This window comes from Sinocyclocheilus grahami, unplaced genomic scaffold, assembly GCF_001515645.1.
Source record: "Sinocyclocheilus grahami isolate Dianchi unplaced genomic scaffold, SAMN03320097.WGS_v1.1 scaffold152.1, whole genome shotgun sequence".
Taxonomy (NCBI): domain Eukaryota; kingdom Metazoa; phylum Chordata; class Actinopteri; order Cypriniformes; family Cyprinidae; genus Sinocyclocheilus; species Sinocyclocheilus grahami.
The window spans coordinates 1785238-1802912 of NW_015505331.1; the positions used below are offsets into that span (position 1 = coordinate 1785238).

General features: G+C 38.7%; 1 protein-coding gene across 1 annotated transcript in view; it reads left to right on the top strand.

Moving 5' to 3' along the window:
• Positions 1–8916, top strand: part of LOC107592377 (transmembrane protein 2-like) — a 34223-nt gene extending 25307 nt beyond the window's left edge. The window contains exons 17-24 of the mRNA XM_016281875.1: positions 951–1166; positions 1796–2007; positions 3359–3541; positions 4266–4494; positions 4700–4801; positions 5953–6098; positions 6794–6878; positions 8842–8916. Of these exons, the coding sequence (XP_016137361.1) occupies positions 951–1166; positions 1796–2007; positions 3359–3541; positions 4266–4494; positions 4700–4801; positions 5953–6098; positions 6794–6878; positions 8842–8916 (1248 nt within the window). The remainder of the gene's footprint in view (positions 1–950; positions 1167–1795; positions 2008–3358; positions 3542–4265; positions 4495–4699; positions 4802–5952; positions 6099–6793; positions 6879–8841) is intronic.
• Positions 8917–17675: the final 8759 nt, after the last annotated feature.

Below are 17675 nucleotides of genomic sequence, written 5' to 3' on the forward strand. Positions count from 1 at the left end.
ATATATATATATATAATTTCTCTTGAAGCAACAGTTTGTCATTTAGTTTAGTTTTCCTTTATATTTTCAGTGCTTATAGTTTGTTTATTTATTAAATTATATTATTTTGATTTTAGTCATGTTATTTTGGGACTGCCCAAGTTAGTGTGTTAACCAGGTTTATTACTGTTAAATAAAACTAAAACCACAAAAAACAAAACATATTTGATATTTGAAATAAAATAAACTTTACTGGAATAAAATAAAGTATAAAAAACTTGCCATAACAAACTAAAACTGAAATAAAAACTATATAGACATAAAAAATAAAAACTACTAAAAATGACAAAACACAACAAAATTACTAAAACTTTTAACTGAAATTGAAATTAAAATGGAAAATATAAAAATAAAAACTGATTCAAAATATTAATAAAAATATCTTGGTGATACTGAAATGACACTGGTGTTAACTTAAAATATATTGTGTTTCAAAAATAATTTATGGCCATTTTTTTATTTTAGTCAAATTTATATATATATATATATTATATATATTAATGGTTGAATTTCAGTTTTTTTTTTATTATAATTATAGAGATTGAATATGATCAGAAAACATCCAGAATTGAAGCTGCGTCTCCTAAAAAAGAAAAAAAAACTGAAGAGTTTTATGACATTTTCACTTATAATTTTTTTTTCTTTTTTTTTTTTTTCGTTTTGAGAAACGACACATCTGGTTGTTCTCTCTTGATTGGTCACCATCTGCTCTGGTGCTGAATAATTAAAAAATAAGCCCCTGTTCTGGCAGCTGGTATTTAGCATATGTTAAAAAGAGCCCTTGGAAAGGTCTTTAAATGTGGTCATATTTTGCCTCACTTGTGTCTAAATGGTACCACATTGATTCTTGTTCTGTCCAGTTGTTTTCGTTTACATTTCTCATGACCAGTGATCCTCTTTTAATCATCCAGGTAACTCTAAGGGCATTTTTTGGCCGACCAGGCGAGTGGTTTGAGCAGAATGATCTGGACGGCGATAAAAATTCCATCTTTCATGACCTGGATGGTTCAATCAGCAATTACACAGATACGTATGTGGCAAGGGCCGACAACTTCCTGATCCGCCACCCTCAATGTGTGGATGTTCCTGATTGGAATGGGGTTGTGTGCAGCGGCAAGTACTTTCAGGTAAAGAAATAGGTGTCTCATTCTCCTTTTGAATTTTCATGTTATGTTGATATGCAAGTACACCACTGTTCAAAGGCTGTGGTCGTTAACACATTTTTAATGCTTTTGAAAAAAGTCTTATGCTCACCAAGGTGCATTTATTTAATGAAAAATACAGTAAAAATATTATTGTGAAATATTTTTACAGTTTAAAATAACAGTTTTCTGTTTTAATGTTTTAAAATGTAATTTATAGGCAAAGCTGAATTTTCAGCAGCCATTACTCCAGTCTTCAGTGTCACATGATCCTTCAGAAATCAATCTAATATGCTAATTTGCTGCTCATATTTATTATTATTGCTGATGAAAACAGGTGTGCTGCTTCATAATTTTGTGGAAACCTTGATACATTTTCTTTAGGATTCTTTGATGAATAGAAAGCTCAAAAGAACAGCATTATTTAAAATTGTTTTTTGTTCCAATGTAAGTCTTAACTGCTGCTTTTTAACAATTTAATGCTTCCTTGCTGAATTTATTACATTTTTTAATTTTGTTAAACCAAATCTCACTGACCTCAAACTTTTGAACAGTAATGTATATTCTCTTAACTGTTTTTGCTTTTTAAACAATGTTACTTGTGTTCTACATAGGTGTATATACAGACACAGGCTGCATCTAATCTGAGCCTATCTATCAGTAGAGATGAATACCCTGATAAGCCAATGGTTCTCAGAGGTATCAGAAGCCAGACAGCTCCTTCTCAGCAGTACCAGCCTGTACTGATGATGGGCAAGAGCTACACGGTGCACTGGAATGGACCTACACCCAGAGAAACAGTCCTGTCTCTTATTAATTTTGACCGGTAAGTAAAAAAGGAAGAATGTGATCCCCCATATCTGAAACAGAACATTAGTTACTAAACTATATAACCATGAAATTTTGCCTTAGTAATTAACATACATGTTGCTCATGCATTACCGCGGGAAGTAGGGGTGCTGCAGCACCCCCTGGCATGTAGCTCAAGAAAAAATGGGGGGGCTGGGGGTGCGGTGTTAAAAATAAATCATTGAAAATTTTGTAACAAAAAATAAATAAAGCTAATTTGATTAATTTGTCATTTCATTAAAATTCATAGAAAAAAATACCTAAGCCTACAGTGACAATAAGCAACAGTAAAACATGAATTCAGTTTAATCAAATTGATTGTGAAAGTCGTTTCAACTTAAACTGACTTAGGAAGTCGTTTGTTGCCATGACTTCTTGATCATATTATTACCTGTAACATGTCTGTGCCGGACCCAAATCAAGAATTAACGACCATTTCTACAGCCATTGCGAAGATACAACTGAGAAAGACAGAAGAGCGTCTATTATCTCAGCAACAACCAATAGTAATAACAATCTCGCATTCTTGCTTCTACAGCGCTTATTTTGATATTTAATGTTAGATCTTTCATATTCTTGGAACAAAATTAATGCTTAAGGTTGATTCAGTATTACTCTTAATGAAAAAAAAATCCCACACACAACATCAGCAATACTACAATGACAAAGTAGCTTATATTAAACATAAAACTTTTATTAACAGAACGAATAAGACATACCCGCGTTGTAACAAATAAATAAAAGGTTTTTGGATTTTCCCCTTACTTCAAACGAACGCTTAGTTTGTGGCTCATTATTATTATTAACAATAATACAAAAGGCTATACAGTAAAACAGTACGATGACAAATTTACTTATATTAAACTTTGAACTTTTATTAACAATATGAATAAGGAAAATATGTTTTACCCTCATTGTAACACAAATAAATAAACGGTCTTTGGATTTCCCCCATTTTTTTAAACGATCGTAGTTTGTAGTTCATTATTAGCCTATTAATTAAAACACATCAGCCATAAAATAGTACAATGGCAAATTCGCATAGGCCTATATTAAACATCTAACTTTTATTAACAAAATGAATAAGACGGATATAGTCTACTTGTGTTGTAACCCAGATAAATAAGGTATTTACCCTCTTTTAAAACAAATGCTTAGTTTGTGGTTAATTGTTTTATTTATTTTTAATGAAAACAGCAACAATAAAGACAAACCCCCCCCCCCCCAGGTTTTATTTCTCAGCCCCCCCTGCTCAAAATACGTTCCCGCGGCTATGTGCTCATGCCAGAGACAATCTGATGTGCTTTTTGACTGTGTTGCTCTTGTAGGGGTGATTGGGCTTTACTCGGCTTCTGCTACCCCAGTGAAACAGTCTTCCAGATCACATCAGACATCTACAACAAGCAGAGCAACGGCTTTGATGGCATAGAAGACTACGGCCCTGTGTCATCCATTTCAGACCTAGAGAAGCGACAGCAGGAAAGGAAGTACTTTTTCGACAAATCTGTTGGGTAGGAAAAAATGTATTTGAAATGTTAACAAGCCTTTATCAACACAATGATTTCACAAAAAGCTGTAGGAATCAAATTAGGTCTTGTGAAGTTATGCATTTTTTAAGGATTTTAATATAGTTAATAATATCCTACAATAAAAATAATAAAATAGTATTAATATCCCTTTAAACAGAATATTAAAATTCTAAAAAAAGAAGAAAAAAAAGACTAAAAACTAAAATCTGTTGTTATAAATGCTCCAAGGGAATTTAGGCATTACATTATTATATGAAAAATTTATATTTGTTTTCAGATCTGCTAAAGATTTAAATGTTAATTATTAATCATTAGATGATGGAAAAGGTGATCGTGTCACATGATCCTTCATAAATCATTTTAAAATGCTGATTTGGTGCTCAAGAAACATTTCTAATTATCACGCCGTTGACTGAGACCATGTTGGTTTGTCAGGCTCATCCTGATGCTCATACAAACAGAGCCGCATTGTTAACACTTTTCGGTGGAATTGACCCATGAGTGGCTTAGTCTCTACAAATTAATTCTTACATATCACCTTTCATTTTGATGTATATCATTTTGTTTGCTCATTTTCTCACATTGCCTCTGGGTTTTACTTGTGTTGTCCTACTTCGCTTTAAATTATATTGTCAAATCCAGATAAATTATTGTTTACAGTGAAGCCTGATCAGTCTGAAACAGTAAGCCTGTGTTTAACCTCCAGTTTGTTATGGCTGTACACACGAGCTCGGCACAGACGAGACGGCTATAGCTACTGCTCCACCGCAGGCTGTGAGAGAGTGAAGATCATCGCCACCATACATGCCAACCAAAAGACTCAGACCTGCAACTGCACTGCCAATGCCTACCCCAAATACAGAAAGCCTGCCAGCAACATAGTGCCTATGCCAAAGCCGAACACAGAGCCCTGCAGAGCCTGTGGGGCCTCACAGGTAAGGACGGTCCAAGCTCCACATGAACGGACAGGATCATTTGTGTATTTCTGTTTGAGCGGGACAGGCTTTGAACTGTGTGCCAGATAGACAGACTGTCCATCTGCCGTCATGTCCAAGAGCCTTACCTTGCGTTTTCTGGGTAATTGTAACAGGGAGCCATTAAACTGTCAACCTTGAGTGACTTTTCTTTTCCTCCCTGTAGTTTGCCTTCTCCAGTGATCCATGGAACAGCTACCTCCAAACTCAGATCAAATCCCTCAGTGTAAAAGAAGAACAGAGTAATGACACTCAAGCCTATATCACTGTGAGTGATTATTCCAAACATTCATTTCATCTTGGGAGAATCATGCTTGTGTTCACTGGTTTATTAAGTAAAATGTAAGAATACATGTCTAGCTTTATTTCCATTTTTTAAGTTTATTTTTTATTGTAGTTTTAGTATTTTAAGGCTGCCATAGTAAGTATGTTAAATAATATAATTAGATTTTAAATCAAGTAAAGTTAACATCACTTTAGTAAAACACATTTTCAGGGATGTTTAGTGATATGGCTAGTACTATATTTTATTATTTTCATGTTTAATGATAGCGAGTTTAAAACCTTTTCAACTGTTTGTGTTTAAAAATTTCAGTTTTTTTTTTTTAATAAATCTGCAAAAATGTCAACAATTCTGTGTTTTTCTGTCAATATGGGGTGCTGTGTGTATATTAATGAGGAAAAAAAATGAACTTAAATGATTTTAGCAAATGGCTGCAATATAACAAAGAGTGAAAAATTTAAGGGGGTCTGAATACTTTCCGTACCCACTGTATATATATATAATATAATATATATAATATATATATATATAAACTATGCGCAAGTGTACCAAGGACAAAAGCTGTTTTAAATGCAAAGGGTGGTCACACCAAATATTGATTTGATTTAGTTAATAGGTGTTAACTGAAAAATAAAATCTATTTATGATATAATTTTTTGAAAGCATCCTCACTTTACAGCATTTTTACACAGGTGCCTATAACTTTTCACAGTACTGTAGCTTTGCAGGTAGGTTTCTTGAAGCATCTTGGAGACTTGCCACAGTTCTTCTGGATTTAGTGTATCTCCGTTTTTTTCTGTTTCTTCATGTCATTCCAGATGGACTGGATGATGGCGAGATCTATCTATCTATCTACCTATTCATCTATCTACCTATTCATCTATCTACCTATTCATCTATCCATCTGTCTATCTACCTATATATCTATCCATCTGTCTATCTGTCTGTCTGTCTGTCTTAATATGGGGTGATTTTGTGCATTTTGTGATGTGACAGTGGGGAGAGGTGTGTAGAGGACAGGGAATTAGAAGATGTGTTTAGCTTCATTTAACTTGCATATTCTTTTGTGGTGCATGAAGAAATTATTGTTAACATTAAAAAAAATCGTTTTGTTTTCTCTTTTTCCTGTACTATAGGTGAATGCAGAGAGGTTTGACCTCACCCAGTCAGGGTTCCTCATAGTAACTGTGGACGCATGCTCCGGAAAAGTCACAAAGAACTCGTTGTTTATGACGCTGGACACTAAAATGGAACAGTATTTTAAAACTGGAATTATAAAGAGGTGAGGGGTGAAAGCTGCTGTTTGGGGTTTAAAACTGAATGTCTGGAGGTTGGGAGAAGTACTGATGCACTGCAGTAGTTGTCTGGGTGAAGAGGTTGAAAAGTGGCATACAGTGTGTATTGAGGGAGCTGGTGATGAGTGTAAGGATTTGTGCAGTGCTGATTTGATGTACTGAAGATTTTTAGTATATACACTACTGTTCATAAGTCTTTTTTAAGAAATGTATACTTTTTTCAGCATGGGTTCATTAAATTCATCTAAAGTGACAGTAAAGACATTTATATTTTTTTACAAAAGCTTTTACACAATGTTGATAGTAATAGGAAATACATTTTGCTCACCAAATCAGCGTATTAGAATAGATTTCTGAAGGATCATGTGACACTGAAGACTGGAGTAATGGCTGCTGAAAATTCAGTTCTACCATAACAGGAATAAATTACATTTTTAAATGTATCCAAATAGAAAACTGTTGTTTTAAAATGTAATAATATTTCACAATATTTCTGTTTTTTGAACAAATAAATGCAGCCCTGGTGAGCATAAGAGGCTTCTTTAAAAAAAATGTAAACACTTTATCAACCCCAAACTTTTGAACACAAGTGTATTTGTGCTATTTTAATATACCTTTTATTTTTAAGGTAAGCAATTTCCGTATTTCACTGTTTAGACTAAATCAGTTTGGTTCTGTGTAGATCGATAGTTCTTCTTGCCACAAGAGGTCAGCCTGCTGGCATTGCTGGTGCTGCACAATATCTGGTCCCTTTGAGTTCTGCTAAAGTAAATGACACTCAGACTTTCCTTTTCTGTTATTTATTCCTCTTGATATAATGGGACATGCCATTATTTAATTGTCATTCTGGGTTTCACTGCTCCTCGCACATCAGTGACTATATAGTTTCACCATTAAATATTTGACAGTATACATGTTTCAACATAAAAAAAAAATTCTCTACAGCTAAATTATTTTTCATTAAAAACAAAAAAACATTGTCTACTGTTATGTATGTGTATGTGGAAAAGGTGTTGAACCAGTTAGCCACTGAAATTATATGTTTATTATCAGGTCTCTTTCCATTCAACACAGGAAATCACACCAAAGATTTCAAAAAACTTATAAATAAACAAGAGCAATGAAAGCGAAAGGTGACTGAGGCTGTGATCTCATTCATTTTGTGTTAAAAATTAATTTCGGTTTGGAACAACAAGAGGGTAAATGACAGAACTTAAATTTTTGGGTGAACGGTCCGTTTAAGATAATGTCCATTATCAGCCTTTGTAGTGCCATCACTTCGTTTGAAAGATGTAACATCCCATATGAAATGTATTGTGATTGAAAGGGAAGCCTGAATTGCATGTATGTGATGTTTTTGATGTGGGTTGAATTAGTTAGGCTACTTGTTAACCACTGTATTAAGAGTTTTATTGGTAGTCTGAAACAAGAGATTGCAGTTTCTTAAAGGTGCAAAATGGTTTTCCTCAGTAGGCTATATTGTTACCTGTAGAAATTTTTTTTTTTCATTTGTAAAATGCTCTTTCTTTACTAGCTATGCTTTTATGCTGTAATTCGATGTTCTGAAATTCAGATAAAATATTACAAAGCTTATAAAACAAAAATGCGTGTTTGTAAATCATGTTTTGCATTCGTGACAATGAAAATGGGGCATACTTGGAGGTAATTATATGACCACTAGGGGACAGGATTGCTTTAGAGGTATGTTGTAGTTTGTTGATTTCCACCAGTGTCTGTAAGACCTGATCCAGGACATCGAGCTTTGTGCCATAACGAGACCGGGTTTCAGGTATTAGCTGCCATATCAGAGAGAGTGTGAAATATGGAGTGAGCCACAGACTTGGACATTAAGATGTGAGAGCTCATCAAACACATGAAGGCTTAAACCACACACTACATCCAGTTCCTATTTTTTCTTAGCTCCTGCTTAGCTCCTACATCTTTCATCTGAACGATTACAAATAGCCTACATGTACATGATGATAAGTGATAAATACGAAATGCCTGAAGCGAACAGACTCGATTTCACCTGTGGCTAAATGTGACACTTAAATCTTGGTCTATTTAGCATAAATAATATGTCTTAATTTTGTTACTAAAAATATTTTAGCTTGGCAAAGAGACAAATTTGACCCGATCACATGCATTGACCGTGCTGTATGAATGTTTTTCGTCAGGCTTACGAAAGCTCTCAATAAACTTTCCCGCCGAAATCTTCCTCGCGCGCATATAGTTATCACGATTGCGTGCCGCTTTCTGCTTTCCCCCCAAAGCGTTCGGGCGCTTGCGCTCCAGAGGCGTCTGCCATTGCTAAGCAACCATTACCTGCGCACCTCATGAAGACGCGGAAGTTGCAGCAAAGGTTAAATGGATTTGCAGCACTAAAAATCGCTTGCAGTAGCTCTGCTACTAAATTTATTTAAAAATGTCTATCCTGTACAGCTATGACCAGCTGTTCCTTCATCTTGGCTGAGCTTTCAATGTTGTTAGGGAAAGGATGAAGCTGATTGGTTGATTCATGTCACATGACCCCCGGTGTGCTTGCGACATTCTGAAAAGTTGAAATGTTTTTATCTGGATGTGGGTGCCTGGAAAAAATTAGCGCGTCGCGACCATGTCGCTTCCATTATGAGCGTGCCTGCCGCATGTCTACATTTGAAATAACGAACTTGAGCGCGCAAAAAACGTGATATGTGAATGGCCCCTAACTTCCTCAGTTGTGACCCTCAGGTGTTTGTGTCTAGGATCCAGGAAGGATGCAAAGTGTGCAACCTTGCAAGCGCTGCTGACATCTGCAGGCGCTAGTCTCCGCTCCAGTGAAGTAGACACTGTTTGCTTGAACTCAGAGACTTTGGGAGACTCTCCTGGGATTTCTTTGAGGTGTTTTGACAGAAGAGTTGCTGTCACCAGGTAAACCATGGAAATGGATACTCCGGATTCTCCACACAAGGCATTGGTGGCACATTTAAGTGAGTGAAGCACTGGTAAGAGTTCCTCCATAACTCCCCAGCTATCATCAGTCAGTTCGAGGGTTCGTGCATCTGATAGTTTAGTGAAAGCTCTTGTCTGATAAGACTGCAGATATTGCCCATCTTTGTTCGAGTAAGCGCTCGAACATGTTATGAATAGAATTCCACCTACAGTAGAACTGCATAGTACTGCACTAATTTGTGCAATTGCAAGTTCTGCAGTTGCTGCTTTTGTTTCAGCGCTTGTGCTGCAGTTGTGCTGTGATGGAAATGAGAAACAAGATGACTGGCAGATGCAACGACATGGTTTATGTGTTGAAGCTTGAAACTGTCATTTGTAGCGAGTTGGAGTGTGTGTGCAAAACAAGGCTGAGAGTCCCACTCTAACAGTTCAGTGTTGGCAAGCACCATGTTGCTCGCATTGTCATGCACGCATGCAGTGATTTTTCTGCTTAGTCCCCAGTGGTCCATAGCGGTGAAAAGCATATTTGCCACATTTTCAGCAGTATGCTGCTCTGGCATGGCTTTGGTCTGCAGAACAGCACTGTGAATTTCCCAATTAACTATATAGTGACAGGTGACCATGATGTACGATTCAGTTGTAAGCGCTGTCCATGAATCTGTGGTCAGTGTCATTTTTTCAACACTCGCTAATTGTCTGCGCAGCTCCTTTACATTGTCATCAAAAAGTTTCTCCAGTCTGGCAGTGATCGTTTTTCTAGACAGGACAGTAAACTCGGGCTCAACAAACACTATAAGCTTTCTAAAACCCTCTCCTTCTACAAAGCTGAATGGAAGCATATCTTTAGCGATCATCTTAGTGATGTGGGCCGTTGTTTGCTCTGACCGTCTAGCATCCAACTTGGTTGTCCTGACCATGAAACTAGCCACTGATTGCTGCTGATCTGTTGATGGACCTGCCGAGTGCTTCGCCCTCAAATGACTGTGCATTGTAGTGGTTGACCTATGATAAACAAGCTTCGCATGGCAGAGTTTGCACTGCACTTCATTTTCATTAATTTTATTATAAGAGCTCCACACAGAACTGTTATTTGACATTGTCCCAAGTGACCTTATATGCCACACAAGTCTACAGTGTGCGCGTGAGACAATGTGTTCTTCTTCTGTTGTCTTTGACAACTTTTAGGTGAGTTATTGGCGGCCCCACCCTCTGGTTACATAAACCAAGGCATCAGCACCTAAAACATGGGAATCTTTTTTTTTTAGACAATAATTGCACAACCAATTTGATATTCTATATTTAAATCACTAATCGAATATTCTAAAAAAATCGTCATCCATCCCTTGTCTCTCTCTCTCTCTCTCTCTCTCTCTATATATATATATATAGGGCTGGGCGATATAGCTAAAAAAATGTATCAACGATATAATGTTTCATATCGTTCGGTATTGATAATTATTGACATTTTTTATAACCGTTTTTAAAACAAAGCAATATAATTTTTTTTCACATTTAACCACTGTATTTTTAAATTAACTCAATTTATTGAGAAAAACAACAATTATTTTTTTGTTTTAACAGTCAAAAACAAAATTAAAATTAAACAAATATCTAATTTCTTATGTTTTATATGCAGATTAAATAGGTTAAACTTTTGGCTTGTCTCCCGAGGCCACAGGAGGGCGCAATGAGCAAAATAATGCAGCACATTAAATTGTCAACTTAAGGAATTTATTCTGATCATGGCTTGTCTTGAAAAACAAAGACAGTTTGACATTCGTCGTAGGAGAAATCACACTGCAGGACTAGGTGTCAAATCTTCGGACACTGCCAGAAGTTCGTCGGGGGTGAAATTTGATTGCAACAGCCATTAATCGGCTGTAGGTGAACATGTCAATCTAATGATCAAAGACTACAGATTTTAGCCTAGGATTATAGGAATCTTTTAGGATTTTCAAAATTAGTCTCAGATGACCAAATCGTGGCCAAAATCGCACCGTGTGAGCCGAAATCGCATCATATGACCCCTTTAAGGCATGTATATTTAATGTTAGCTATATTTTGTCAATGTTAAAATTATCAATGTTAAAAAAATATACCAATAGAAAAGTATGACAGGCTTTTTTTCAGGTCTTTATCACTTTATTAAAATTATGCAAAACAAAATGACAATGTTTACTTTCATGAGCCGTCGCGTATTTACAGGCTTGCAGTGAGAAGTTTAAAAGCCTACAGGCTTCCGTACGTCGTCCGCACGCAGCGTCTTCTGGGACTGGTTCAGTTCTCTCAAGTCTGCATGCGATGCATCCTCGATATCAAGAACACATCTGGGCACTCACAAGCATCGTCTGTACTTGCGTTCTTGAATATTGGAATTGAACTTCAATGGTTAATGATGACGTAGAGCGAGAACACAAGAACACAAGATCGCTTAAGAACGCATATTGAGAAATGGCCCATGTTCTCACACAGAAAAATGTAACAAAAACATGCAAAAATACACCTTTTAATGAAAGTGTAACCTATTAAATGCTATCTATGAATAATCAAAAACCAATATGAAGGTTCTGTAAAATTTGTTTTTTTATTTTTGTGTAGTGCTAGTTTTGTGTGTTATTTAACAAGCTAGGTCAGTTAGTGTCACGGTTGCACTACAGCGAGGAACGAGGAGTCACGGGATGAACACAAACAGTCTTTAATAATCCAGAGGAACAAGAAATACAGGGCAGGAACATACAGGTAGCACAACGGGGATAGACGTTTAAGACCCGACAAGAAAACATGGGGCAGACTACACTTTAAATACACAACTTAACAAGGTAATTGACAAGACACAATCAAACACAAGGGAAAACTAGGTCACGGAGCACATGGGGGAGCAAAAACACACACAGACAGTCCAGGGGCATGACATATCACCCCCCTCCCGGAAACAACAAAGGGTGGGATGGTGGGGGACTTAGGAGGAGGACAAAGGAGTGGAAGTGGGATGGAAACAGGGGATGGCAAAGGGCTGGCAGGAAATCCGGTAAAGGAAACTGGTGGAGGTTCAGGAGGAGGACGGATAACCAGGAGGAGAACGGCAGACAGAGTCCATGGGGGTGATGATGGAGGGAGGAGACAGGAAGGACTTGGAGCTGGAGGACCCAGGCGGGACCCAGGCCACAGCCATAACGGCGACCCACGGAGGAGCTGACGGAGGGAGGAGCCATGGAGGAGGAAGGGCTGACGACTCCAGGGCTCCGACCGATGGAGGCGGAGGAGACGGAGAGCCGATGAGCCAGGGTGATGAGGAGGGCCGAGGCAGAGCAGATGGCTCAGGCGACCGATGCGGAGTCGGGGCTCCGGAAGGCTGCGGTGGAGCTGGAATGACAGAGGACCAAGGAGCAGCCGAAGGGAAGGAGGAGCCGGAGGGATGGAGGGACGAGGCACAGCCGGAGGAGTGGAGTCCTGAGGCGACGGATAGTCGACGACAGACCAAGGTGGAGCCGGTGGGACGAGGGAGCCCAGCGGAGCCAGTGGACTGCCGGGCCATGGCTGAGAGGAGGGAGCTAGGAGCCATGGTGGAGCCGCTGGGTCGACGGGCCGAGGCGGAGTCCTGGACTCTAAGGCTGGAGGTGGAAACAGCGAATGGAGACTGGCAGACTCGCGGTGATCCCACCACACAGATAGTGGGCTGAGGGTGAGCAGAGGGGCTGCCAGACGACAGTGGGGGAGGAGGCAGGAGTGGGCGGTTGGGCGGGCATTTGTGAGCCTCTGGGCTGGACTTGGGAACAGGAGCCCTCTCTGGGCTTAGCTTGGGAACAGTCTCTCTCAGGGCTTGACTTGGGAACAGGAGCCCTCCTTGGGCTGGACTTGGAAACAAGAGTGACAGAGGGCTCTGACAAAGGAGGGAGGAGAGGGGGCAGGTCAGTCCGCAAGTCTAAATAAGGTCTCTCTCCGCTTTCCATTCACCCAGATCCATAAATAGCTCACCCTCAGACATGGTGCAGTGGGCAGAGCTCCTCTCCGCGATCTTGCTCGTCGGTTGCAGCGGTCTCAGGCTCTCCATCAGCGGTGGGCTCGGGCTTGAGCTCCGCACAGTGAGGTGAAGGTATGCTGGGCTCTGGGTCCGGTGTGGAACTGGCGAGATCCTCCTCGGAACGAACGGTGAACGGGGATCCGTTTCTCGCCAGTATCCACTCCACAAAGGTGGCGAAATCCGCTCGAGGACCATGTTCGGACGACGGCGCTCTGCACGTGAGGTTCAAGCTGGCATCATAGAACGCACAGAGCATGTCTTTCAGGTTGCTGGTGAGATGGGCGATGGCCAGAAACAGTCCGGTATGGTCCTCGAGCAATCTCTCCCCCTGCTCCAGCAGGAGGAGGAGATATTCAGGACGGGATAAGGGGTCGAAGGGATCCATTGGAAAAATGGGGAAAAAACACTGTACAAACAATGGAAACAAAACCCGTTGGTTGGGTCTTCTGTCACGGTTGCACTACAGCGAGGCAAGAGGAATGAGGAGTCGCGGGATGAACACAAACACAGTCTTTAATAATCCACAGGAACAAGGAATACAGGGCAGGAACACACAGGTAGCACAACGGGGATAGACTTTTAAGACCCGACAAGAAAACATGGGGCAGACTACACTTTAAATACACAACTTAACAAGGTAATTGACAAGACACACCTGGGAGCAATGAACAATCAAACACGAGGGAAAAATAGGTCACGGAGCACATGGGGAGCAAAAACACACACAGACAGTCCAGGGGCGTGACAGTTAGAAGCAATAAAATATTCTCTTTTTTGTATTATACACACATAAGTATTACAATTCATTAAATTAATTAATTTAAAAAAATGAACCTACGTTATAAAACTGACCCAAGATCAGTTATAAGCATTAGACACACATTCATGGGTCTACCAGATCAATGCCATTTAGTGACGAAAAATCTGTATTTTGACATGTTTCGAAACCAAGGTTCGTAATAATATGACATAACAATGCCTTGTTTGCTGAAATCATGTGACTTGGAGAGTTTGAAACAATCTTTTATCCATTGATTCGAAACAAAAAATTTATAAATGTTTCAAAGCTTTATGAAGCTGTGTTAAAAGCGCCCATCACTAGCGACATGTGTACTGAGTTTAAAATGCAGGGAATATGCAATGACACAAGTCGAAATATACAATTATTAATTGGTATATGTTTATAATTATTATTTAATAATTATTTTCATTTTATCTCAAAACTCATGTTGGACTATGAATTGTCCAATTCCGATTTCTATTGAGCATTAAGGGAGTCGAAACACTTCAATTCAAAATTCACAAATTGAGACTTTATGTTAAGAACTCTGTTGTATAGTGTATATGTTTGCACCAGACTGTGAGTAATCACACATTGTGGTGCAACAGACTAGGATATTCTTACACAGTTCAGGCATGGGGCTGTTAATAATTAAATGACTCAGAAAGTGACATAGGGGTATGCTACTATGGCAACATCCTCCCCCCACAGAGATGGCACTTAGTGGGGTAGTGTAAATGTCGACTTCATCTAATGTCAATGGGGTTTGTCAAATTCACCAAACTGCCCATTTTTACAGTCTCCTTCACTTTTGTAAGGTCAGTCTGCTGGGTTTTATTCAGTAGGCAGGAAATAGGTCAGCAAGACTTTTGAGTGTGAATTCAGTGATTCTGCTAAAGGCGGTTGAGATATCTGACTCCTCTTCAGATATGTGGCCCACAGCCTATCCAACCACCAAATAGATTGAGACAGTAAAGTGATTTCTCTTGGCACTCAGCACCTTGTACTGCTATACAATGCATGTCAGGAGCTGTTGTAATCTTCTTTTCCTTTCTAGGTTGGCATGTTTACAGCATTTCCTGGGCTTAGGACTGGTATCTTGATATATTATATGGTGGTTTCTTGAGTAAATGCCTTGTATTTTTAGGGTGATTATTTCAAACTGATTAAGACAATTGTGCAACATAACATGTTGTTTATTGCTAAGTGAATAAAGTAATGAGAATACATTTCCAAATTATATTTGCATATAGGTTATTTTAATTTCTTTTCAGACATCAGTTTCTTGTCACATTTAAATTGATTGTCATAGTAACGACGCTAAATTCTCGTTCAGACTGTCACCCCAAATCCGATTTTGTGCATATCCGGATGGAGTCTGATTTGAATGACTGACTGTCCACACAGTGTATTGCAACTGTTCATATCCGATTTGTGTGTCCATAAGCTCTCTTTCGTTTTACGGAATGTGTGTCTCTATAGCAATGCTGTTGCGTTGTTATGCCTACACTAAAAACAACAATAACAGCAACAACAATTTGCAAAACATGTTGCCGTTGTGATTATTCGTCTTGTGAGGCAGCGGTAGAAATAATGCCTTGTATTTTTAGGGTGATTATTTCAAACTGATTAAGACAATTGTGCAACATAACATGTTGTTTATTGCTAAGTGAATAAAGTAATGAGAATACATTTCCAAATTATATTTGCATATAGGTTATTTTAATTTCTTTTCAGACATCAGTTTCTTGTCACATTTAAATTGATTGTCATAGTAACGACGCTAAATTCTCGTTCAGACTGTCACCCCAAATCCGATTTTGTGCATATCCGGATGGAGTCTGATTTGAATGACTGACTGTCCATACAGTGTATTGCAACTGTTCATATCCGATTTGTGTGTCCATAAGCTCTCTTTCGTTTTACGGAATGTGTGTTGGTCTCTATGGCAATGCTGTTGCGTTGTTATGCCTACACTAAAAACAACAATAACAGCAACAACAATTTGCAAAACATGTTGCCGTTGTGATTATTCGTCTTGTGAGGCAGCGGTAGAAACGCAGGAAGCTGGAATTTGCGGCTTTAATTCCGTGCTGCCGTGCCGTCTCTGCTGGTTTCAACACTCAAAGAGGTGCATATACTAGCAGTATATTTTCTTTTCCGCTTGACTTGCAGTTTGCAACAGCACAAGCTTGTTTTTGAAAAGATGTTTGTTTTCTACGAAAATATCTAACTTTTTACGTTTTACATGGCGTGAGGACGTGAAAAAGCTAAGCTAAATCCGATCTGACCGGTCAGACTGAAACGGATTTCTAGGAATGCAGCAGGAAGCTGGAATTTGCGGCTTTAATTCCGTGCTGCCGTGCCGTCTCTGCTGGTTTCAACACTCAAAGAGGTGCATATACTAGCAGTATATTTTCTTTTCCGCTTGACTTGCAGTTTGCAACAGCACAAGCTTGTTTTTGAAAAGATGTTTGTTTTCTAAGAAAATATCTAACTTTTTACGTTTTACATGGCGTGAGGACGTGAAAAAGCTAAGCTAAATCCGATCTGACCGGTCAGACTGAAACGGATTTCTAGGAATGCAATTTGAATAGGATTCCAAACCACATACGAATGTAGCTCGAAACGGATTTGCACAAATCGGATTTCATGTAGTTCTTTGCTGTTCAGACTATCTAAATATTATCGGATTTCAATCGGATTTGCACAAAAATTGGATTTGGGCTGACAGTCTGAACGAGACCTAATTTGTGGAGATTCAGCGCATTGTGATTTACACAAATCTGAACGCATTATTTGCAAATTGACTGTTAGGACAAACATTCTGCACAATTTATTATTTGTAATACCATTATAGCCACTGGATGCCTGTATAGCTCTATGTAACAATCCCTAGTTTCTAAGAAATTGTCATCACACATAAATTAATTTGATTCCATTTGGATTTGGATACATTTTTAGATATTATCAGTGGCTACTTTTTGTCTTTATCTGTTTTTTTTTTCAATCGTTTTGTCAGTTATTGCATTATTTCAGTCAAATATAAAACCCTTTGTTTCCTCAAACTACATATAAAACCCTGATGAGTGGCATAAAAGTAATCAGAATGCAGCTACTTTGTTACTCATTGATGTGTGAACTTTCCCTTTAAATAACGCGACACTCTGACCTCTATGTGTATGACGCTGCTCCCATTAAAGCGCTGTTGGAAGCGAATTAATTGATTCAGCATTTCGACACTTCCGTAAGGATGCGTTAAATTCGACAAAGCGGTTTAATAAAAGATGTATTGATCTTGTGAATTAGCAAATTTTACTTAAATTAAATTTTACTACACCAATATTTTTTAATTGGCTGTTAACGTTTGTTGGGAATATTACACAAAATGCTGATCCTTTAACAATGCATTGGCACAAAAACACACATATCTTGGACCGATTTCACAACATGATTTCTCGACTGCCACAAATACTGCCTAAACAAAATACTGATTTCTTGCACTTTTTATTGAACTTGGCTTTATTGCATGGCAAAAAAAACAACCTTACCTTGACAAAGCACTGACAGAACCCATTGATCTAATGATGTTGTTGAGTGCTCCAAATGCAAACTTTGCATGCAACAATCAGGCAGCAATTGACAGCACTGCTCCAATGGCATACAGGCATTGTCAGAATGACAGTACTGTAGCCCGATAATGTTGGGGGATCCAGTGAGGGCGGCAATCATATTTCAGGGTGGCCGTGCCACTCATCACAACCCTGCTAAAATGTAGCACCAGTACATGCGCTCATTGGCCCCCCTCCTGCTGGTGGCGCCCTAGGCGAC